Source organism: Artemia sp. Qi Xiang Cuo, chromosome 4 (genome assembly GCF_049724085.1).
Source record: "Artemia sp. Qi Xiang Cuo chromosome 4, ASM4972408v1, whole genome shotgun sequence".
In the NCBI taxonomy this organism is placed as follows: Eukaryota; Metazoa; Arthropoda; class Branchiopoda; order Anostraca; family Artemiidae; genus Artemia; species Artemia sp. Qi Xiang Cuo.
The window spans coordinates 16,538,826-16,565,484 of NC_142797.1; the positions used below are offsets into that span (position 1 = coordinate 16,538,826).

Genomic DNA, 26,659 nt, shown 5'->3' on the forward strand with positions numbered 1-26,659 from the left:
GCTCATAATACAAGTTAACCTGTCGTGATGATGAGGTCACCTGTTGGTACAAGGTGTCTTTACGGGGACGATTGTCTTCTCAATAGATGTTGCTTCAAAAAAAAAAAAAAAAAAAAATTAAACTGACATGAACCATCAAAGAATTTGACGCAAAGCAGTAAAGTACAATAATTTATCCTTTAAACTTTTAAAGTATTAAGTTCCGAACCACCATTATAAAAACCGACTTCTTACCTACGCTAATCATCCATCAGAACACTAGCAGATTCACCGGAAAGTATTACTCGACTTTTAGATGGTGGAATTTCGAATAAAATTTTTTCTCGGGGTAGATGGCGAATTTAAATAAAGGTTATGACTGTCACTGACCGGAACTAGTTTTCTACTTGACTTTCTGGCATTACTTGAGGTCTTCGTCTAATTGATTTCTCAGTCAAATCTTGGGAATAAACATTGAAATCTTTAAAACACTGAGTGATGAATGTGACGATTTTCATTTTTATTGCATTACGTAGCCTTCGAAGTGTCTTATACTAGTGCCTAGTTCAGGTATTTTTACGAACAACCGATCATTTGTTGAATAACAAGTGCCGATTGATTGTCTTCACAAAAATTACCACAACGCATATTGATGATAGTGAAACTTTTTTGTTTTGGAACATAACACCCAATCTGACTTCATTTTCTGTCTCAGCTTGTCATTCTGCATCAGAATGATGGTTCATTTCAAGAAAAAAGGTTGAACACTAAAATGATATTTTTTTTCGGAAAAAATAAAAAAAAATCGTATTAAAAGCCAAAAAACGGTTATTTTGCGTCGACTCAGAATATGCGAAAATGGATATATTTTTCAGTTTTTTTTTCTCTACAAGATGGTGTGAGAATAATTTCTGTTGCAATTTGTTTCGAGTCAAACCTCCATTTGCCTGAACTACTGCATCCACCACAGTTACCCTGTTTATTTGTCTGGAAAACCTTGAAACAAAGTCTTTCCTTTTCAAACACAGCGGGCTGATTTTGGTTTAACAATAACTGAGATCTTACACCTTGTAACTAATAGATAGATAGATTTATTCACACGAAAATATTCCCTTGGAAATAACAGTTCCATACTCACAAGACTGACTGTCCGACAACACCAGCACATAGCACATTTTGGGGCATAAATAAGCTAATAATGCATCAATGATGCCCCATAATAATAACGCCAAATATGACACCTTACAAGTTAATATGATAAATGATTATCCGACAACACCAGCTCACAGCAGTTTTGGGCGTAAACAAGCTAGGAATGCTGCAATAATGCCACTATTACTACTACTTCTAACAACTCACAATAGCACCGAGCCACTTGAGGCCGACACAGCTACGCAAGCTCGTCCTCCATCCCAATCTATACAAAGCTTTCCTTTTCACACCCTCCCACGAAGTTCCCATTTCCTTTGAATACTTCTTTATGACATCCTTCCATCCCAATCGAGGACGACATGCTTTCTGTTTAGCCTTAGACGGTTGGCCGAAAAGGACAATCTTCGGCGATCTGTAATCCTTCGTCCACACAACGTGTCCTAGCCACCTCAGCCTTTATTATAGCTCTAGAAAGTGCTTCTAGAAAGTGCTTCTAATATACTAATTTTGGATTGTAGACTTATCATCCTATTCTTCCAAACTTTTTTTTAACTGTAAAAAACAACCATGAGCCTTGGCCATTCTACTTTTAACATCTTCGCTGCTCCTACCCTCTTTACTAATAATACTACAAAGGTAAGTGAAGCTGCCCACCTGATCAATTTTTTCGTTATCAAACGTCACCTTTTCATCTTCATTTGTTCCTAGCCTTAGTGACTTAGTCTTCTTAATATTAATTTTTAAACCTATTCTATTTGGAATTAAAAATTCTAGTGCCCTACTTAAGAGTAAAAAGTAATTGGAGGGCAAGCAGCCCTCCTCCCAATGCCATTAATTTCCAGACAAATTCAATCAAAATCTTGAGATAGCCATTTTGGTCAGGATAGTTGAACGGTCCAGTAACTATGTTTCTAGGATATCGGGTATGTAAACCTTCCACAGTTATGCAATTTGCCCGTTATACTTTAAAACAAGTTCTTGCTTTAAAACTAAACCAAAAGGCAGTGTGTATGTTGGTTGAAAATAAGACATCTCAGCAATATCCAAATATTGATTCAGGATATTAAGTTGACAAATTCAGGAAAACTTCTATTACTGCTCCTGCTCTTACAATTTAAATAAATCAAAAGACTGTAGGTGTATCCAGGTTGTTAAAGAGCAGATATAATTTTTTGTGAATGGTGTTAAGCTTTATGTTTCAGGTCGACATGAGGAGGTATAAAATTAAATTAAACAATACTATTCGGGTATAGATTTTGCAAAGGGTGTAAGTTGTTAAAATTGTTGAAAAATTTTCGCCAACATACGAATAGCAAGCCAAATAGCAAGCCAAACTATATATTCTTATAGAAAAAAAAAACGAAAAGATTTACAATATTATTTTCTTTTTCCATGAAAAAGAAAGAAGGCTGTCAATAAATAACAAACAGAATATAATTTAAACAAATTTTTCCACAAAATGACTTTTCAAAGAAAAGTAAAGAGCTCTATTAAACCAAAAATGAGCAGAAATAACGTCAAATAATCTTCCAAGAACAAAACTACCACCATTTACCATCAGTAAATAAATAAAACTAAAAAAGAATAGGGGGCTGACAACCCCCTTGCCTTCTCAAGACCAGAACATAATTTGCACTTTATTGAAAACAAAATGCATTTTAATTGTTTTCACTTTTTTAACTTTAAGACATCAAGAACTATTGAGTCCTTAAGGAATAAGTATCAGTGTGTGTACATTAAACTATGAATTAAAATTCATTTGTTTGTGTTTTTATTTTATTTTTTGTTAGCAAAATGTTAATAACATAACCACTGCCCACGTTGTTTCAAAGTTAAAACAATTTTGTAAGAACAGGGAAACAAGTCTGCAAACTAAGAAGCTACAGTGATGACAGTGGTCAATTATGGTTCTCAAGCGTGGACGCTCCAAAAAACGGAGGAAGATTTGCTAGTTTTCAAGAGAATTGCCCACGGATATTTTGAGCACCCGACTGACTGACCATATCTCAAGCAGTAGGCTTTAAGAAAATTGCGGCTCAATCCCGCTTTCTGGGACTATAATGAGAGAAAGGTTTAGATAGCTAGGGCAAGTTCTGCGGATGAAGGATGACAGACTGTCAAAGATTGTCCTTTTCGGCCAACCGTCTAGGGCTAAACGTTTTTAGTAGTAGTAGTGGTTGTAATAGCAGACGTAGTAGTAGTTGAAGTAGTAGCAGTAGTAGCTCTCCCACAAAACTCTTTCAAGTATATTATCTATAAATTATTGTTGAATCAAAATCCCGGCTCAAGAACCCTCCAAACCTTGATTTCAAATCGAGCAAAATGGATATTATGATTTCGTTCAATAAGGAAAAAAAAAAATAAAACCTTTGCTGAAAACAAAATACTGAAATTGAATTTCTATAATTATAATAACTTTGCTTCAACTATAATCAATTTTAATCGATACCTACTGGTTGCAATCAAAAGATTAAGAATAATAACCGATTTTCTTGTAACCCCCCCTGACCTTGCAAGTTTTGTGGCAGACATATTGAGATAAGTGGTTTAGCAATATGTAGTTGGTCATATATCATAGGGGAAGGTCCTACAGATATGTAGGGTACCTCCCCTGGGGGTCCATAATTGAAACTGGGGTACCCTCACCCGGGAGCCGTAAATAAAGTTGGAGGAGGAAGAAGACCCCTCTGACGCATACTGAGCAGGACCCACTGGCGTGTGGACACGTCCCGCTAGTTGCGAACCCTCTTCCAGCAATGGGTTAAATTGTATGGTACTGAAGGATACCATCGTGGGAGGATCCGCTTCTGGAGGACAACTGCGAAAGGGTGGAAGATCCAGAATTGGACAATGGCCTCTGCAAGTTGACGGAAAGGAATGGCTTACCGCCGTCAATGGATCAGCCAAGAAACTATATCTTTTCAAAATATGAACACAGGCTCAAAAGATCAAAGTAGAAGTGCTACCGCGTCCGGGGAAACCGACTACCTTCGCAATTTGATTCTAATAAGGAATATGAATAGTGATAATGAATTATCTACCGCGTGCGGGGAATCTGACGACCATGATAGGTCTATGACGACTCCCAAACGGGATAAGAGTTTAATCTCGGCGAAAAACACTCTCAATATTGGTACACTAAATACCTGGACTTTAGCCAAATCTGGCAAAATTGATCTGGTGTTGAAAGAGATTGATAGATACAAGTGGGATATAATCGGTATGTCTGAAACGCACCTTCCTCGAATCGGAGATGAAAACATCCTTGGAACCACTTTCCTACTTTCGGGACGTACTGATGATGTTCATCGGCAGGGTGTCGGCGTTATCCTCTCTCCGGCCGCCAAAAGGTCATTAATTACCTTCACTTCTGTATCGGAAAGAATAGCAACCTTCCGCCTGAAAGGACCCATCAAAAATCTCTCAACTGTCCATATATATGCTACGGATTCAGCCCGAAGTGAAGAGGAGTGCGACCCATTCTACCTCCAGCTACAAAGCGTCACTGATAAAATCCCTAAAAATGATATACTTATCGTGTTGGGGACTTTAATGCAATAGTCGGCAGTTGCCATACTGGTCAAGAAGGTGTCATTGGCCCAGACGGAAATGGCCATCTTAATGCAAGGGGAGAACGGCTCATATAGTTCTGCAGGGAGAATTAACTCTACATCACCAATACCGCCTTTAAGCACAGACACCTTCGAAAGGTAACATGGAGATCCCTGATGGAGTCACCGAAAATATGACCGACTACGTCCTGATATCCAAACGTTGGAAGTCATCTGTAACGGACACTGTCTCACTCCCCGGTGGAGATTTTGACTCGGACCACACACTCCTGATGTCCAAACTGAAGCTGAGGTTAAAATGTCTCCCAAAAACCACAAAAATCCCAAGATTCTGAACGGAACTCCTCCGAGACCCCACCAAAAAAGCCATATACAACTCTAGCCTGTCTACAAAATTCCGTGACATCCTGAGTAAATCCACTCCACTCGCAACTCCCGAAGAGATTGATCACTTGGCTGAACATGCTACCTCTGCAATCCTCGAGACTACGAGTGACATCCTTGGTAGAAAAGCCAAAAACGAAAAGCCTTGGATCACTGATGAAATAATTCGATTATGTGACCAGAAACGCCTACGTAACAGCAAATCTGACCGAAACAGCCGAGATGCCTACAAACATCTCAAACGGAAAGTTGAGTGTGAAATCAGGAAGGCATTCCGCAACCATATCGCCGAAAAGTGCAAGGACTGTGAAACTCAGTTCATGAAAGGCAACAGCCGCAAGCTCTTCAAAACAGTCAGCGAGCTATCCTTCAAAAAAGATCCCTCAAGGTCTGTAATCCTAGACAAGCAGGGAAACGACATCAATGATGCCAAGATGAAGCTTGAACAATGGAAGGAATACTTCGAGGAGAGACTGAACCCTGAATTAATGACCAACCCAAATATCCTAAACTCCTTCCCGATCATAGATCAAGACCCCCTCCAACCCCCCTTAGAAGCGAGACAAAGGCGGCCATAGAATCCCTAAAGCGAGGCAAAGCTCTGGGGCCAGACAGTGTCACTGCTGAACTGATAAATGTTGGTTCAGAAGATGCTGTCAACCTATACCACAGTCTTGTATCAGCCACCTGGTCTACTGGACACGTCCCGCATCAGTGGTGCAAGACAGCAATAGTCCCAATACACAAAAAAAGGCTCGAAGAAAGAATGTGACAACTACCGGCCCATCAGCCTCACTAGCTACCAAACCAGAATCCTGACCAAGATCCTGCTCCGTAGAATTAAATCCACAAAATACACAAAAAAGGCTCGAAGAAAGAATGTGACAACTACCGGCCCATCAGCCTCACTAGCTACCAAACCAGAATCCCGACCAAGATCCTGCTCCGTAGAATTCAAGCAATCACCGCCTCTGTTCTTGGCGAGTATCAAGCGGGCTTTCGATTGGGACGATCAACTATTGACCTAATCTTTACTGTGCCTCAGCTGATGGAACGGTTCATCGAGTTTCACAGAGACCTCTATCAGCTCTTTATTGACTTCCGACAGGCCTTTGACCTAATATGGAGGAAAGGCTTGTGGCATATTCTAAGACTCTATGGTGTCCCAGATGAAATAGTCAGAATCACTGAGAACATGTACAACCAATCCGAAAGTCAAACATTAACCACTGGTGGGCTATCTGGTGAATTCCCAACAACTTCCAGAGTCCTGAAAGGATACATTCTCTCGCCGCACTTGTTTAACCTGTTTCTGCATGCCATCCTCTCCCTGATACCCGTCGAATATGGAGCCAGAAGAGGAGGAATCCTAATTGACAAACAAGCATATGTGGATGATATCGACCTGATGTCCACTACCACCCAAGACTTCCAGAGTCGGGCTGACTACATCTCCCGAGCAACGCAGCTGTTTGCTGTGCAGATTAACGCAAACAAGAACAAAATCATGGTCACATCATGATAGGAGATAACAAACCCCCCATCGATAGTAATAGACGGTGAACAAGTGGAAACAGTCGATAAATTCCTTTACCTCGGCAGTCTTCTGGCGGCTGACAACTACCACACTGTCGACATTAAACGCCGCCTCGGTCTTGCCAGCTCTAGCTTCAAAAGACTATCAAAGATCTGGAAATCTAGTCACCTTTCGAAGATTCGAACCATCTGAAAGTGCATTTATTCTACAGTCTGATCATACCCATTGCTCTGTATGGGTGTGAAACCTGGATATTAAAAGCTGAAAACGAGTGCAACCTCCTTGCGTTCGAAATGAGATGTCTGCGCCGGATAGCTAAGATCAGATTTACTGACCATGTCACAAACGAAGAAGTCCGCAGAAGGCTGAAGTCGCAAGACACTATCCTGAACAAAATCCAAAAACAGCAGCTGCGCTGGCTCGGCCATGTAAAGCGAATGAATCCCTAACACCTGCCCAAGATCTACTTGAAAGGACAACTGAAGGACTTCGACCACGTGGAAGACCGCGCAAAAGGTGGATTGAAAACTTTGACCGTCAACGCATTGCCCAACTATCCCGAACTGCACTTGACAGAACAGCATATCAAGCCCTAGTTCATCATATTCTGGAAGGAGTGGCCCCAAGACTTCCCATGAGGATGTATGGGACTTAAGTAAGGAAAGAAAGTAGTTGGTTTTGCCTCTGGAACATGTGATTTTGCGACGAGTCTACAGCTGTAAATTCATAAACAATATATTTACGTTATCAGATTTGTTAGTCACAGATATATTAGTTTACCATATTACTTAACATAAGTTTCATATTACCAAAACTTTCTTAGAGAATGGTGTTAACAAACTTATTAAATAGGAAGATGATCATATTCTTGTATGTTTCAGCGTATTTTCTGGCATTAAAAAACTGAAATATAAAGCAAATTTTGAAAATGTTATTTTATAAGTAGAAAAAGCCCACCAATAGAGGAAGTTTTTTAACAGATAAGAGGATTTTTAAAACGCATAATCACATAAAACACGGGGGAATTTATTGATAGGTCGTTGAATCTTGACATTTCCGGGAGACCCCGAGCCTAGAGCCCGGGTATTCTATTAGCCTTTCCCTCACCCTTAGAAAAGTCAAATAACCTGTAAAGTTTCGACTTACTTTGCCACAACGGTCATGTTAGGTAGCGGAACAATGAAACACAAATAATGCAAAAGCCTTTAAAAGGGTTACGGGGGGGGGGGGGAGAGGGGTTTGGTAACCTAACTCCTGTTTTTTGTAATTTCTGTTCGTTTTAAGTTTATTTTCTGTAAAGTTACCTTTCTGTTAAATTTCTTTCAGGTCGAATTCTGTAAATGTTTCTAGCATATGTATCTGTAACAATTCAATTACAATTCCAGTAAAAACTCCTTAGAAAACAAAATTTTAGAAAAGGATTCCCATCTAAACTATTTTGACAACATTGTCGTAGTGTTTACTATTCATGCACATAAGTGAAGCTTTGAACCAACAGGACAACATAAAGTGATTAAAGATAGCAAATTATGATTTTTCGAATTAACATAAGCTTTTAAAATAATACATGCTATTGCCCTTGTGCTAGTGCAGGGAAATAACCGTGCCTACCAATCGGAGGTTATTAGGTTCAATCCTGCACAGTGCATGGGAAGATGCTTGGGTGGTACAGGCCAATTATTATCTATGTAAATTTTTTTTTAAATTAACTATTAATATTATTATATTATGGTTCCTTGCTAATATAAACAAGCAAACAACAATTGTTGTTGGCTACGCTTTTTAACTTTTGAGTTTTTTCTTAAATTTTCCGTCACTATAAATTTGCTCTAAGATGCAAATTACGCCATTGATTACGATGTTTACATAAGGGCTTTTATCGGGGAAAGGGGGCGTGCTTTATCCTGGGTTACCAAAAAGGGTCAGGGTATTAAGGTGAAACTGTAAGAAAATGTTGGGTGGGATATTAACCACAATGAAAACACACTACGTGCATGCTGATTGCCAAAAGTGTGTATATGCAATATCAGAAACGGCTAAGGGTGTTAAGTTGAAACTTTCAGGGTATGACGAAGAGTGATCGAGGGGTAACCAGCTTCACTTATCTTTTTAAATACCCCCTCCCCCAAAACACTTACTGCCATTTTAAAATGGTCAAAAGGTCTAACAGCTATATCTCCAGGATGCCAAGCCCCCAACAGCACGGGGCAAGGAATGTGTATTATACAACATTCCCATTGTTTACATAAAAAGGGGGAATATTTGATTCTTGGTGTCTCTGAAAATGGTTATGGTATTAAGGTGAAACTTCGGAGAATGTTGGAGGGGGGGCATGTTAGAAAAAATACAAAAAGACTATTTGTATCGAGTTTTTTTTTAAATGAAGATCTGGAATCTCTTGACAACGGCCAAGGGTATTAAATTGAAACTTTCAGGACATGTTGAGACGGATGTTAAAAAGTTGTTGGAGGGCAACCAATCCCCCTCCCATGTCCTTTTTATCTGCCTTTCCCCCAAACACGTTTCATCGAAGTTTTGAAATAGCTATCTTGTTCAAAATGGTTTAAAGATCAAATAACTAAACCTTCGTGGATAACATACCCCCCACAGTCACTGGGGCATGGGTTCTGCGTTATGCCAGTTACCCATTGTTTACATATAAGGTTTTTTGTAGGAGAAGCAGGGCATTTTTGATCCTGTGTCTTCTAAAAGGGGTAAGATATTAAGGTGAAATTTTAAGAAAATGTTGAAAGGGATGTCAAACAGCGTCAAAACACACCAAGTGAATCCTGGTTGTCCGAAAGGTGTATCAGCAATATCTAAAGAATGGCTGGGGGTATTAAGTAAAAAACGTGCAGGTCATGTTGAAGGGTATGTTGAAGAGTAATCTGAGTGCAACCAGCTCCCTCCTTGCTCTTTTGAAATTCTCCCTCTCCGCAGCACTGATCGAAATTTTGAAAAAGCCATCTTGTCAAAACAGTCAAAAGGTCTAATAATTATGCCTCCTGGGATGCCATGCCCCTCTCAGCCCCAGGGGAAGGAATGCAAATTATGCATTTCATGAATCTTTTTACTAGTAAGATTTATCATTAGGAGAGGGTTGGTGGAATGTTGGATCCTGGGTGTCTCTGAAAAGGCAAAGGGTATTGAGATGAAAATTCGGCAAATTTTGAGCTAAATACAAAGACATTATGTGCTTTCAGCCTATCTAAAAGTGTATCTGCAATTTCTTAGGAAAGGTTAATATCCTTAACCAAATTCAAATTCAATTAATTTGAATTTGAATTCGGTTAAGGATATTAACTTAAAACTTTCAGGGTCTCTAGAACTTAAGCTGTTACAGTGACTGCTACTTGCAACTGCTACTGCGGCTAAAATTGCTATTGACGGTGACTACTTGCAACTATGGCTACTTGTGACTTCAACGACGACTACTTGTGACTGCAAATTGTTGAAAATGTGACTGTGAATACACACAACTGTAACTACAACCACCTGATTCTGCGACTGCATTTACTTACGACTTCTTTGAAAAAATTTCGAGGGGAATAATGAATGAAATCAAAACACACTATGTATGTGCTGGATCTCAAAAGGGCGTATCAGCAATATCTCAGGGAAGGCTAAGGGTATTAAGATGAAACTCTTACACTTGGGGGTATTCTCAAAAGCGATCAGAAGGCAGACAGCCCCTTTTTACTTTCCCATTTTAGATTCCTTCTCCTCAACAAAGCGAAGCAACAAAAGCGAATCACACTGTTAAAGAAATTTTAATCTAAATTTTAATATGACTTCATTTATAGTCGTAAACTACTATGTATGACACCATTCGTCATCTTGAATATGAAGATACGGTTTCTATGTCAAAAATTGTATTTTATTACATAGTTACCATTTGTTAATTACAAAAAGACACTAGACGGTGCAACTTTCTTTTAATAAGCCGTTTAATAATTTTAAACAATTCTTTATTTTGTTCCAGTTCCCTGAAAACAGTGACGAAAAAAACAAACAAGAGGAAAAAGAGGATACAGTGGAGGAGAGAGTGATTTTCTTTGTTGCGATTCAGGGTGAAATTTTTTTTGGCGGAATTTCGTTTGAAAAATATTTTAATTTCTGACTGTTTTAAAATCAAGTCGGAAATCCCCTCCTCCATGGAAAAATTTTCCCGCAAATATACCCCCCGCCCCTTAGTAGAAGGTTGCTCCCGTAGAAAATTCTAACTGGAGAACTTGTCCCGTGGAAAATTTACGTGTGGAGAATTTCTCTCATGAAAAATTCCCCCCTACGGAAAGATGTAAAATTGACTTGGCAAATTTCTCCTGGAGAGTTCACCCCCTGGAAACTTCATTTCTCACGGAAAATTCTCCCTGTGGAAAATCCCACACCAGAAAAGTCCCCGCCTCTCCCAGAAAAAGTCTGTATACTTCCCAATAACAAATACTATACGTAAACAATTGGCAAATTTTATGACTTACAGAACTTTCCCCAGGGGCCACGGGGGTCATGTCATCCCCAAAGGCATAGTTACTGGACTTTTCAACTATGCTGAACAAAATAGCTATTTCAAAAATTTAAAAACTTTGATTGGACTACTTTGAGGAAAAACGGGGGTGGGAGGAGGGCTAGTTGCCCTCCAATCTTTTTGATAACGGCACTAGAGCTTTTAATTTCTGTTTGGATGAGTCCTTTGTAGATAAACTAGGACTATTGGCTTGATGTGATCACCCATGGAGAAAAATACAAATATTTTTCTTCTCATATTTCTTAAGGCAAAAAATACAAAACTCCGCATTTTTGGAGATGGAAGCTTGAAACTTCTATAATAGGGTTCTTGGATACACTGAAGGGTGTGATTCGGATCATGAATTCTTTACTGTAAGGGGTTGTTTCCCCTCTTTTTCGAAAATCAGGCAAATGCTATCTGACACGTAGCCTTTGATGGGTAACACTAACCTTAATGGATCTTATTGTATTTAGAATAAGCCGGAACTTTTGATCTCGTATCTATTGACATAAAATTTCGGAGTTCTTATAGTTTCGGTTACTATTGAGCCACGTCGCTCTTTACAGTTCATTACTACGAATTTTTTGATTTAGTATTGCTGGGTACTCTACTCGAAAGCAGTAATCACGAATGACATCAAAGTCACTTTAACTTCGAATTGTTTTAAGCGATACATTTTAACTGACCTTTTTTATTAATTAAATACAAAAAACAAGTTTTTTTAACTGAAAGTAAGGAGTGACATTAAAACTTAAAACGAACAGAAATTATTCCGTATATGAAAGGGGCTGTCCCCTCCTCAACGCCTCGCTCTTTACGCTAAAGTGTTTTATTGTTTAAAAAAAAATAGAGTTGTGAGAAAGTCAAACTCTAGCGTAAAGAGCGAGGCGTTGAGGAGGGGACAGCCCCTTTCATATACGGGATAATTTCCGTTCATTTTAAGTTTCAATGTCGCTCCTTACTTTCAGCTAAAAAAACTTGTTTTTTTTTTATTTAATTTTTGAATGTTTTTGAATAAATGCAGGTTTTGATCTTGGCTCACAGTACATGAATAATTAAAACAAAATTTTCATATTAACTTACTTTTATTTGGTTAAATGGCTTTCTCGAAACTTGTTTCATTTTATTTACGAACGTTTTTATTAGTAATAAATATACGTAACTTACGAATTAACTTACGTAACGAACTTCTATATTCATATATTTTTAATACATATATTAGGGGTTCGCCCCTAGTCAATACCTTGCTCTTTAAGCGAAAGTTCGAATTTTGTTCCAATTCTTTAAAAATGACCGCTTAATCACAAAGGCCATTAATTAGAATAAATAGCTCTTATGAAAGTACTAAAAAATCTCTGGCTTAAAGAGTGAGGTATTGACTAGGGGGTGAACCTAATCATATATGTAATATTTTCTGTTAGTTTAAAGTTTTGATGTTGCTGCTGTTGCAGTTGAAAAACTTGTTTTTATTTATTTAATTTCTGATCTTTTTTTAAATAATGCTGGGAAGTCCGGCGTCCCCTTCATAGCAATGTCCCTTCCCCCATGAAAACTTCCTTCATGAAAAGACCCTCCCACATAACCCCCGACCCCAGGCACTTAGGCAGGAATTTGTTTCGGGGGGGCCCAATTTGTTTCGGGGGGGGGGGGCCAAATCCTTCAAACCCATTATTCTGCGAGGAAAATTATGGGAAAATGAAAAAAATCGTGAGATTTCGGGGGGGGGGCCGGGCCCGGAGGCTCCCCCCTGCGTACGTCCCTGCCCGACCCCCTCCCCCCACGACCAGTAAAAATCTCCCTTGAAAACGTCTATACTTTATACTTCCCAATAACCAATACTGTTTGTTAACATTGGGTAAAGTTCATAATTTACAGCCCTCCTCCCGGAACCTTCTGGGGAATAAGTCGCCCTAAAAGACATACTTACAATATTTTTGAACATGTTGAACAAAATGGCTATCTCAAAATTTTGACCAGGTGACTTTGGGAAAACAATGAGCGCGGGAGGGGGCCTAGTTGCCCTCCATTCTTTTTTGGTCACTTAAAAAGGGCACTAGAACTTTTAATTTCCATTCCAATGAGCCCTCCTACGATATTATAGGAACACTGGGTCGATACGATCACCCCCTGAAAAAAAAAAAAAAAATAAACACGCATCCATGGTCTTCCTTAGGGCAAAAAATGAAAATTTCCACATTTTTGTAGACAGAAGCTTGAAACCTATACATTAAGGTTCTCTGGTAAGCGGAATATGATGGTGTGATTTTCATTAAGGTTCTATAGCTTTAAGGGGGTCTTTCCCCCTTTTTTCGAAAATCAGCTAAATTTTCTCAGGTGCGTAACTTTTGATGGGTAGAATTAAACTTGATGAAACTTAAATATTTGAAATCAGCATTAAAATCCGATTCTTTTGATATATCTATTTGTATCAAAATACCGTTTTCTAGATTTTCGGTTACCATTGAACCGGGTCCCAATTGGTTCATAACTTTCATAACTATATTGGTTCATAACTTAAGTTCATAACTTTCAGCCCTCCTCCTGGGGGCTTCGGGGGATTAAGTCATCCTAAAGGACATATTTATAATATTTTCGACCATGCTGAACAAAATGGCTATCTCAAAATTTTGATCAGATGACTTTGGGAAAAAAATGAGCGTGGGAGGGGGCCTAGTGACCCTCCATTTTTTGGTCACTTAAAAAGGGCACTAGAACTTTTAATTTCCATTCCAATGAGTCCTCCCACGGTATTCTAGGACCACTGGGTCGATACGATCACCCCTGGGGGAAAAAACAACAAAAAAAACAACAAAAAAAACAAAAAAACAAATAAACACGCATCCGTGATCTTTCTTCTGGCAAAAATGGAAAATTCCACATTTTTGTAGATAGGAGCTTGAAACCTCTACATTAGGGTTCTCTGATACGCTGAATATGATGGTGTGATTTTCATTAAGGTTCTATAACTTTTAGGGGGTCTTTCTCCCCTTTTTCGAAAATCAGCCAAATTTTCTCAGGCGCGTTACTTTTGATAGGTGAAAATAAACTTGATGAAATATATATATATTTGAAATCAGAATTAAACTCTGATTATTTTGATGTATCTATTGGTATCAAAATTCCGTTTTTTAGAGTTTCGGTTACCATTGAGCAGGGTCGCTCCTTACTTACAGTTCATTACCAAGAACAGATTGATTTTTATTAATTATTACACTTTTTGGCCTTTTTTATTAATCTAAATTAGGAAGTGTTCAATTTACTTTCTTAAACCTAAGAAACTGAAAAAAATGGAAATATCTATTAAAACTGCCATTTTTAAAGTAAAAGCAAGTGGTTTCAGTTTCACGGTAAAAAAAAAAAAAAAAAAAAAAAAAAATTCTCGTTTTTTTGTATCTTTAAGTTTCTGTTGTGTTTTTAATTGGCTTTTTTTAATGTTTCTGTTTTAGCCAATAACAAGAACGGTTTCGACCCCCTCCCTAGTTTAGAGTAAGTCTGTAAAGCGGTATTTCTATTTTGGTATGTGACGTAAAGTAGTGCTATTTTTACTTATTCGGTTTTATTTTTATTTGTTTTTGCAGATATGACCAATAAACCTACACATCTATTTATAGATTTCACATTATTATTGATCTTTTACACTATTATGTACATTTTGTACATTACGCAACTACAATTGCGACAATATTTTAGTCAAGTAAGTACCTTAATAGGAGTGTGAAAGTATGAAGTAAAAGGAATTTAATATTAGGTGACAGAAAACTGGAGGGAAGCTACCTCCCCCCCCCCAAACCAGGCCTAGAACCACTACTAATACCTCTCATACTCTTTGTTTCTAAGAAAATTTTTAAAATATCTTATGGGCAAGGGCAGATCCTGGACTTTGGTTAGGTTGGTGGTATTTTTCTGGGGGGGGGGGGGGGTTATAAAAATATAATTACATATAAAAAGTATAATTGCATTTATATCTATTACAAGCTTTGCCCTAGTTTGCCTTAGGTGGCTGGATGCCGTGAGTATTAGTGAAATATTTTTGTATGGGTTGAAGCCCAAATTTCGGGGTAATTTGTAGTATCTTTTACTATTAGCACGGGAGTATAGACATTTTTCTGTTAGAAGACCTATTTCTATCCTCCTATTGTTTTTGTCCTAGAGGACATATGCAATAAATCCAAGCTTTCAGACTGCAACGTGATAGGATCAAACAAGGGATCTTTGCTTACATGCGAGAGACTTTATTACTGTTTACGTAAGGACTGGTAATAATCTCCTCTCCCTTTGTTCTAATATAGTTCTGAGTTAATACTATTGATGAGGTGGGACATTTTTGTGTGAAAAAGAACTAAGACAGCAAGAAGAGAAACCTTTATTACAATTGGAAATACGCCTACTAAAGGAATACTACTAAGCAAGCAGTTCACTGGGACAAAGAAAACATGCTCGCCTATGAATAATATACTTGAGATGCTAGTAATTATCACCAAAAATGTACCGTTTTCAAATAAATATTTTTTGAAAGATAGTCCAAGTGATATTAGGATTTCCAGTAACTATTTCTTAAATCACAAGAAAAATTGTGAAAAAGAAAATGAGCTGCAATATGCCTTCAATAACGCCGAATTTTCATGACCTTTCTTGACATTATTACTGTTAATATTGTCAGGTTTATTTGTTCAAGAGCAACTACAAACCCCACTACAGGTTTTAAATATATTTTAAAAAATTTTGAAGTTTAAAAACTTTTATTACTAAAATTTTCTTGAAATTATTTAAGAACTAGCTTTCCCGTCGCACGTTCCTGCTATCTCAAAAGAAAGGAAGTTCAAGAAAAATCCCTCCCCCTGCAGAAAATCTCCCCAGCACTAAATTATCCCCCGTGGGTAATTCTCCCCGCCCCCGCTTTCGGGAAATTCCCCCTGCGCATTAATGACGATTGCATTTGTGAATTTAGAAGGAATTAAAAATTCCCATGGAAATTCTCCCGTGGAAAATTACCCCCTGCGAAAAACCACCCCCTCGTGGAAAATTCCTCTCCATAAAATACACTCGTAAATCCCCCTCAGTATTAATAACGGTCGTATTTTTAACTTTAATGGTATTTGAAAAATTGCTTACGGAAAAATCCACCCGTAGATAGTTCTCACCCCTGCAATTCCTCCCTGCGAAAAACTCCTCCTGTAAGAGAAATTCCTCTCCGCAAAAATCCCCCTCCAAAAAGTTAAATTTGCCCCGCATGAAAAATAACGATCGTATTTTTAAATTAAGGAATATTGGAAAAATTAAGCTACGATACAAAACTTACCCATTTGGTACAGTGGCGTAATTTCGTCAAAATCCTGGGGGGGGGGGTAAAGTTGGAGCTAATTTTCCAAAATGAAGTAAAAATGACAGTAAAAATTAAAAAAAAACCAATTGGTACCATAAAGATACTATTTAGTACTATAAATGTACTATAAAGGTAAATATGTACTGAAAAACTGATGTGTTTCTGTTACTTCTTGAATGGTTGAATTATGCAGGTTTATGTTAGTTTTGATCAACACGAGCAGAAAACCTCTATGCCTTCCCAAGGCCAGAACAGAATTTGCACTTTACGGAAAAAAATACAAATGGATGTGCATTGTCAGTTTAATATACATATACTGATATTTAGTAATCAAAATGTTAATATTATTTGATTTATTAAAGTAATAAAAGTAAAAACATTTAAATATTTTTAGTAAAGAGCAAATTATGTTCTGGCCTTGAGAAGGCATAGGGGTTTTGCGCCCAACTTATATTAATTTCTGCTCGTTTTGAGTTTGACTCGGTTATTTATTGTAATTTCTGTTCTTTTTGGGTTTCATTTATTTATCGATGCTGATTTGTGGTAGTTTCACGCTTGGTAGATTATTTGTTTTTATTTTTGCTCATTTTTGGTTTAATCTGGTTCTTTACTTTTCTTTGAAAAACTTATTTTGTGGAATTTTTTTTTTTTAATTAATATCATAAAAGTACGGCTTAGCTTGTACGGGCATGTCTCCCAGGTAAATAAAGATCATATATCTAGAATAATTTTACTAAACAACCATTAGTTGGTACGAGAAATGGTGGACGTCCCCAAATTGGCTTGGACGACATTATAATCTTGACTTCAAATTAAATATAAGACACAAGTTTCTTTTACTGAAAGTAAGGAGCGACTTAAAAACTTAAAACGAACAGAAATTATTCCGTATATGAAAGGGGCTGTCCGCTCCTCAAAGCCTCGCTCTTTACGCTAAAGTTTTATTATTTAAAAAAATAGAGTTGTGAGAAAGAGTCAAACTTTAGTGTGAAGAGCGAGGCATTGAGCAGGGGACAGCCCCTTTCAAGTACGGAGTAATTACTATTTGTTTTAAGTTTTAATGTCGCTCCTTACTTTCAGTTAAAAAAAAAACTTATTTTTTTATTTAATTTCTGAACGCCTTAGAATTAATGCAGGTTTTGATTTTGGCTCACCCTACATGAATGATTAGAACTAAATTTGCATATTAATGATACTTTTTGTGGCCAAATAACCTTCTCGGAAGTTCCTATACTTTATTTACGAACGTTTTTATTAGTAATAAATATAAATAACTTACGAATTAACTTACGTAACAAACTTCTACATTACTACTACTACTACTAACAACTCACCGCAGCACCAAACCACCTGAGGCCAACACAGCTACGCACGCTCCTCCTCCACCCCAATCTATTCAGAGCCTCCCATTTTACATCCGCCCACGAAGTTCCCATTTCCTTTCAATCTTTCTTTATGACGTCTTCCCACCCCAGACGGGGACGACCTGCTTTCCATTTAGCCCTAGATGGTTGGCCGAAAAGAACAATCTTCGGCAATCTGTCATCCTTCATCCGCACAACGTGCCCTAGCCACCTCAACCCTTCTTTCATTATAGCCCTAGAGAGCGGTATTGAACCACATTTTTCGTATAGCCTATTGTTTGAAATATGGTCAATCAGCCGGGTACCCAGAAAAATCCTTAAGCAAATTCTCTGGAAAACATCTAGCAAATCTTATCCGCTTTTCGGAGCGTCCACGCTTCAGAGCCACGTTTGACCACTGTCATCACTGTAGCTTCTAATATTCTAATATTTGTTTGCCGAACTATCTTCTTATTCTTCCAGACTTTTTTTTAACTCTGAAAAAACAACCTAAGCCTTGGCTATCCTATTTTTAACATCTTCACTGCTCCCACCATCTCTACTAATAATACTACCAATGTAAGTGAAGCTGCCCACCTGAGCAATCTTTTCATTACCCATTGCCACCTTTTCTTCTTCGCTTATTCCTAGCCTTAGTGACTTAGTCTTCTTAACAATAATTTTCAAACCTATTCTAGCACCTTGAACTCGCAAAACCTCTAAAACTTCATTAATATTTCTTGCACTCCCATTTGGGATGATTAAATCATCAGCATTATCTAAGCCAAGGGGAGTTTTTCCTCCCCAATTGGTTTCGAGGTCTCCCGCTGCATTTCCTGTGCTCCTTAAAACAAAATACATCCATATATTCCACGCAAAGGGGGATGGAGCACAACCTTATTTAACTCCTGATTAAATACAAACCCAGCTGCTAACATCATTTCCTACCTTAACCGCTGCAGTGTTATTCTCGTACGTAGCACTAATTACTCTAGTGTATTTATCTGGTATACCATACAAGGATAAGACCTTTGATAAAGGTCTTCTATCAACAGAATCGAACGCTTGCTCGTAATCTATAAAACTGAGGACCAAAGGTGTTTGAAAACTCCGGCACCTCTCAATTATTAGCCTGAGAGGGATAATTTGGTCGACACATCCTCTACCTTTTCTAAAACCGCACTGCTCTTCTCTTAAAACTTTGCCTACAGCATCTTTCAGTCGAAAAAGTATCATATTACTAAGTAATTTACCACCTACAGAGACCTGACTAGTGCTTCGATAATTACCACACTCACTTTTATCACATTTCTTATAAAGTGGCCTAATTAAGGTTTCCCTAAAATTGTTAGGTACTTCCCATTGTTCAAAAATCATGTTCATAATTTTCAATAGCTTATTTCTAACAAAAAAGCCACTATATTTAAGAAACTCATTTACCACCCTATAAGCACCTCGACCATTATTATTTTTTAATCCTTTTATTACTGTTGCTAATTCCTCCTCACAAAACAAATCTTTCTTCACATCCAAAGTCTCACAAACTTTTTCCTTTTCCTCTATATTTTTTCCTGCGACTCTATCTCGATTAATCAAATTCTCAAAATGTTCGGCCCATCTCTCTTTTGTTTTTTCCTTATCGCTAATTGCAGCCCTATTCCTATCTTTAACTGGGACAAGTCCGGATTAACTACTCCCTCTCAATTTGTTAACGTGCCAGTACAATATTTAACTATTATGCCGTCTAGCTGCATCTTCCAAATCCTCGGCAATTTTATCCACGGCCTCCACTTCACACCTCCTTAGTTCATATTTTAATGCTTTCTCCACTTTCTTTACGTTTCTTTTGTTTTCATATGATCTATCACTCAGATAATTCTTGTAGTCCTTTCTCCATTCAATTAAACATAAAGCTTTTTCACTAATATTCTTAGCTGCAGTTCTAGCTTTCTTCCCTAATACACCTTCAGCAACTTCACAAATTATTTTTCTAACATTATTCCAACCATCTTCCACATTATCAAATTTTAAACTCCCAAGTTTAGTATTCAACTGTTCCTGGAAAGTTTCTCTCAAATTCTCATCCTGGAGTCTACCAACATCATAGCTTTCCGGGAGGTAGTTACCCTTCCGATATTTCAGCTTTAAATTAACCCTTGACACTACTAGATGGTGATCTTTACTTTTAATATCAATAACAGCACTCCTATATACCCTAGTATCTTGTATTGATCCTGCCAGTCTTCTATATTCCTATATTTTTATTACGTATATTAGGGGGGTTCGCCTCCCCCCTAGGTTCGAATTGTTTTCCAATTCTTTAAGAATGACCCCTTAATCACAAAGGCCGTTAGTTAGCCTAAATAGCTCTTATGAAAGTACTAAAAAACCTTTAGCGTAAAGAAAGAGGAAGGGGGCGAACCCAATCATATACGTAATAGTTTCTGTTCCTTTTAAGTTTTGACGTTGAAAAGTTTTCAGCTGAAAAGTTTTTCAGTTGAAAACTTTTTTTTTTATTTAATTTCTGATCATTTTTTAAAATAATGCTGGGAAATCCAGCACCCCCTTCATATCAATGTCCCTTCCTCCATGAAAACATCCTCCATGGAAAGATCCTCTCACGTAACTCCCGACCCCCCCCCCCCCTACCAGAAAAATCCCCCCGAAAACGTTTGTATACTTCCCAATAACCAATACTATATGTAAACATTGGGTAAAGCTCATAACTTGCAGCCCTTCCCCCGGGAACTGTGGGGGAGTAATTCATCCTGAAAGACATAGTTATTATATTTTTCGACCATTCTGAACAAAATGGCTATCAAAAAATTTTGATCGGGTGACCTTGGGAAATAAACGAGCGTGGGATGGGGCCTAGTTGTCCTCCATTTTTTTGGTCACTTAAAAAAGGCACTAGAACTTTTAATTTCCGTTCGAATGAGCCCTCGAGCGATATTCTAGGACTAATGAGTCGATATGATCACCCCTGGGGAAAATAAACAACAAAAAAACAAAAAAAGAAATAAACACGCATCCGTGATCTTTCTTCTGGCAAAAAATATAAAATTCCACATAACTGCAGATAGGAGCTTGAAAACTCTACAATAGGGTTCTCTGACACGCTGAATCGGATGGTGCGATTTTCATTAACATACTATCACATTTAAAGTTTATCACATTAAAGTTATATGACTTTTAGGGGATGTTTCCCCCTTTTTTCGAAAATAAGGCAAATTTTCTCAGGTGCATAACTTTTTATGGGTCAAACTAAACTTCATAAAACTTATATATATGAAATCAACATAAAAATTGATTTTTTTGATGTATCTATTGGTATCAAAATTCTTTTTTTTTTAGAGTTTCGGTTAGTTTTCAGCCGGGTCGCTCCCTACTTAGAGTTTGTTACCACGAACTGTTTGATCTTTGAAAAGATTGAATGGACTAAAAGTGTCTGCGAGTATATTGCTCTCAGGTGCTTCAACACCGCGAAAATTTTATAGGAATAGCAGTAAGATTATTTCTACTGAGCTCTGCCACGCGTCGTCCGGTCACCATGTGAAGTTTCTGTTGGGAGCAACTTCTTTTGTGAGCTTATTTTAGCTTTAGCTAATTACCAGGAGAGGTTTCCGATGAACTATCCTGCCTAGAAGTCACCTACCGCTGGTGAAGGTAGACAGTGCAAGTGAGGTAAGATCAAGTTACCCTAGTTACTCTAAGGTAGCACAAAGTTTGTTTGTGCACAAAGTTTGTTGTGTCAATTTGTTTTTTACTCACAGGAGTGATTACAGTTTGGCTTGGGCATAAGATTGCCCAGTGGTATTAGGATTTGTCATTGTAAATAAGCGTGTAATCGAAGCTATAAGAAGCTTAAATGTTTGTCCTGAAATTACCATAAAATATCATCCTTATTCTATTTAAATATGGTCTTTGCTCATGAAAAAATGAGGAAGGTGAATTTAGGTTCAAATGTAATGTTCTCTATGGGTACTTACCTTCCATCTCTCACTTCAGGATATGGTATGAGAATTCCTCGTGGCTCCGGTCTTGGAGAGACACCCGTCCAGAAAAACGCATCTAGAACACAAAAAAACTACCGTATAAAAAAATATATCAAAACACTTAAGACTTTTCAACAGCCTAATGAAGTTCCTAAAATAAGCTCTTTCAAATTAGTGTCAGCGCACTATTGTTGATATTAAGCAGTTCATGGTGACAAACTGTATGTAAGGAGTGACTCAGCCCAATAGTAGCTGAAACTCTAAAAACCGGAATTTCAATAGCAATAAACACGCCAAAAGAATTGACTTGTTATGCTGATTCCAAATATATAAGATTCATTAATTTTAGTGTTACCCATCAAAATCCTGATTTTTGGAAAAGGTGACAAAATACCCCCAAACAGATCAAGTGATCTTAAAGAAAATCACACGATCACATTCAAAATATCAGAGACCCTTACTGTAGTGGTTTTAAGCTCCTACTTGCAAAATTGTGCAATTTTATTTTTTTTTTTTGACAGAAGAAAGATCACGGAGGCGTTTTTTTCCCAGGGGTGATCGTTTTGAACCAACAGTTTCACAAGATTGGGAAATAGCTCATTTGAACGGAAACCATAAGTTCTAGCGCCCTTTTTAAGTGACCGATAAGATTAGAGGGCACCTAGCCCGCCTTCCACGCCCATTCTCCCCCAAAAACATCCGATCAAAACTTTAAGATAGCCGTTGAATTCAGCATAGTCGAAGCTATACTTTTGGTGATGACGTGACCCTCCATAGTCCCTGGAGAAAGGGCTGTAAGTTGCATATAAATTTGTTACTGGGAAATATACGGATTTTGTGGGTGACTTTTTGTGGGGGGGGGATATTTTCCAAGGGAGAATTTTCCGTGCTGAGGAAAGTACCTGGGGAATTTCCCAGGAGAAATGTTACTTGAGGGGGGGGGGGAATTTCCTGGCATCCATTAAGAACAGTCAGAAATTAAATTATAAAAAAAACAAGCAACCAAACAAGAACAAAACTTTTGGTAGGTGATTTTCATTAATAAAAAATAATTTTGGTTTATTTACTTTTAGTTCTTGTTTTGCAGCAGTTGTTGAATGCTTTAATAATCAAAATAAAAGCAGTATTGCCTTCCATATAAACTATTTTATGCTATTCTGAGGCAGTATATTCTCCCATGTGAGCCCTGAGCCATGTGAACCATGACATTTTTCACAGAAAGGGGAAGGTTTTCATCCGACCTATTTTTGCCAATGTGCTATTTTCTATTCTAGGCATTTCCACTTATAATCTTGGCTTTGCCTGTGGTATATCAAAAATTTTTTTTAAAAAAGGACGTTTTTCAAAGAAAAATAAAGATCTATATTAAGCCAAAGACGGGCGGAATTAATGTAATCTAATATTTCAAACCTAAAACGAACAGAAATAACGAACAGGAATAGGGCTAACGCCTTCTAAGCCTCCTAAAGGCCCGAGTGTCATTTCTGCTTTAAGGAAAACGATTTTTTTTCTGTAGCGTTCTCTTATTTTCATAGCATAAACAACAACGTACGAACAAAAATGATATCTCGGACTGTTTTGAGGGAAATCCCTGCTCTCTTTCTCCCTGCTTGAATCAACGGCACCAATAGGAGGGGCAATGACTTACTGCGTCATTGGTGCTTTACTGAAAACCAATTTTATGACAAATATTTTCTTTTGTACTTAATATTGAAAATAAACATTAAAATTATAGTAACATTTTGAACTGATGAGCTTTCAGCAATTAATATCATTATACATTAAATATTCAGTTTAATTTATTAGTTCTTTCTAAAATTGTTTAAGACGAATATAGTTTCACTACAAACAAGTGTTTGGATACTGCCTCCTTCCTTAACTCTAAATAAAACCAAAAGCCTACTGCGTCATTGGCGCTTCACTGAAAACGAATTATATTACAAATATTTTCTTTTCTAGTTCTTACAAAATTGGGAATGAAATAAAATTACAGTGAAATAAATTCTTGAACTGATGGATCTTTCAACAATTAATATCATTATACATCAATTATTCAATTCGATGTTCTTTATACTTTCCAAGACTGTTCAAGATGCATATAGTTTTCAGTAAAGCGCCAATGACCCAGTTGGTTTTAGACTTTAACAATGAGAGAAAGAGGGAACACTCAAACTCTTGTTTGTAGTGTTTTTTGTTCGTTTCCAGCTTGATTTGCATATTCAATTTAAGTTTCACTCGTTTTAAGATTTATTTATTAATTTGCATTAATATCTATAGTATGTTAGTTTGCATTGATTGTTTATTTAATTTCTGTTCGTTTTAAATTTCATTTATATTTCAATAGGAATTTTTTTTTGTTTTAAGCTTGATTTTCATATTCAATATATATTTTTTTTCGTTTTAAGCTTGATTTTCGTATTCAATCTAAGCATTACTCGCTTTAAGATCTATTTATTCATTTATATTATTACTTGTTGTATGTTTTTGCTATGATTGTTTATTTAATTTCTTTTTGTTTTGGGTTTCATTTATTCTTTAATAGGAATTTCTGGTCGTTTTGAGTTTGAATTTTAACAGCTATTTGAATCTTCTGAGCATAAGTTTAAAATGGCCTATACTTTTCTTTGAAAAAATTATTTTTTGGAAATTTTTTTAATTAATTTTTATTCGTTTTTGATTGCAAAAAGTTACAAGTTTTTAAAAATTCCTTATTTCAAAATCTAACTTAAAAAAAAAAATGTTCATCAAAGTATCAAAAATGGTATCAAAGAGAAAAAATGGGTTTGTGTCAACCTCGGAGTTTTTATTATCTTATGTTTGAACTATTTTTAACAAAATGGCTATCTAAAAATTTTTATCGGATGGGTTTGATGAAAAATGGCGTGGGGGGGGGGGGGGGATAACTAGCCTTCGGTCTCTTTCGACACTTTAAAAATGATCTAGAACTTTCTATTTTCAATAAAATGAGCTCTCTCTGCAGTTTATATGAGCATCCCTTCTATAAGAACCATATATATCCCCAAAGTATAACTTACAGCACCTGTCCCTGGGCCCTGGGGGGTTGTGTCGACCCCAGAGTTTTAATATCTGATGGTTGGGCTATTTTTAACAAAATTGTCAGCTCAAATTTTTATCGGATGGGTTTATCCATCCGACAAACCCAAAGGCGTGGAGGGCGGGTAGGGCACTCCGATCTTTTTTCACTCTGAGAAAATAAACTACAACTTCTAATTTCCATCCAAATGAACCCTCTCTGAAGTTTATACGACCATCCCTTTCATAAGAACCACATACGGCCCAGGACAGAGCTTACAAGGCCTGCCCCCCGGGCCCTGGGGGGATGTGTCGACACCGGAGTTTTTGTTATCTGACCTTTGAACTATTTTGAAAAAAATGCCTCTCTCAAAGTTCTTATCGGATGGGTTTGTGGAAAATAGGGCGTGGAGAGGGGGGCTAGTTGCCCTCCGATCTCTTTTGACTCTTAAAAAGTGAACAAAAATTTTCAATTTCCAATCATATGAGCCCTCTCCAAAGTTTATACGAGCATACCTTCCATATGAACCATATATGCTCCCAGAGCAACACTTACAACGTCTGCCCTGGGCCCTGGGAGGGGGTGTCGACAAAGGATTTTTTTTATCTGACCTTTTAACTAGTTTTTAACGAAATGGCCATACGTAAAGGAGTTTTTGCTATATGATATTTGAACTATTTTTAACAAAATCGCCACCTCAAATTTTTTGTCAGATGTATTTGGGGAAAAAGAACTTGGGGGGCTAGTTGCCCTCCGATCACTGTTGATTCTTAAAAAGGGCACTAGAACTCTCGATTTGCAATCGAATGAGCCCCCATTGAAATTTATACGACGACCCCTTCTATATGAAGTGCCTCTGGGAAAAAAATAAATGGAGGGTGGGGGGAGGCTAGGTGCCCTACAATCACTTTTGACTCTTAAAAAGTGAATTAAAACTTTCAATTTCCAATCAAATGAGCCCTCTCCAAAGTTTATACGAGCATACCTTCCGTATGAACCATATATACTCCCAGAGCAATACTTTGGCTACAACGTCTGTCCTGGGCCCTGGGAGGCGATGTCGACAAAGGATTTTTTTTTATCTCACCTTTTAACTATTTTTTAACGAAATGGCCATACGTAAAGGAGTTACTGCTATATGATCTTATAACTATTTTTAACAAAATGGCTACTTCAAATTTTTTGTCAGATTTATTTGGGGAAAAAGAACTTGGGGGGCTAGTTGCCCTCCGATCACTGTTGATTCTTAAAAAGGGCACTAGAACACTCGATTTGCAATCGAATGAGCCCCCTTTGAATTTTTTACGACGACGCATTCCATGTCAAGTGCCCCTGAGAAAATATAAAGGGAGGGTGGGGGGAGGGTAGCTGCCCTACAGTCAATTTTGACTCTTAAAAAGTGAATTACAACTTTTAATTTCCAATCAAATGAGCCCTCTATGAAGTATATACGAGCATCCCTTCCATAACAACCATATATGCCCCCAGGGCACAACTTGCAACGCCTCCCCCGGGCCCCGGTGGGCTGTGTCGACACCGGAGTTTTTTGTTATCTGAACTTTGAACTATTTTTAACCAAATGTCTATCTCCAAATTTTTTCTGATGCATTTAGGGCGTGGAGGGTTGGGGGGGGGGGGGGGTTGCCCTCCGATCTTTTTTGACTCTTAAAAAGTGAACAAGAACTTTCAATTTCCAATCAAATGAGCCCTCCGAAGTTTATACAAGTATCTCTTCAATAAAAACTATATATGCTCCAGAGCAATACTCATAACGCCTGCCTCCGGGCCCTTGGGGGTTGCGTCGACACAGGAATTTTCGTTATCTGATGTTTG

General features: G+C 37.5%; 1 protein-coding gene across 2 annotated transcripts in view; it reads right to left on the minus strand.

Moving 5' to 3' along the window:
* The window catches only part of LOC148952821 (protein Skeletor, isoforms B/C-like), a 258,085-nt gene that overhangs the window by 207,734 nt on the left and 23,692 nt on the right, over window positions 1–26,659 (minus strand). For both annotated transcript variants that reach the window (XM_089088109.1, XM_089088110.1), the window contains exon 3: window positions 21,787–21,868. In XM_089088109.1, coding sequence (XP_088944235.1) covers window positions 21,787–21,868 — 82 coding nt within the window. The remainder of the gene's footprint in view (window positions 1–21,786; window positions 21,869–26,659) is intronic.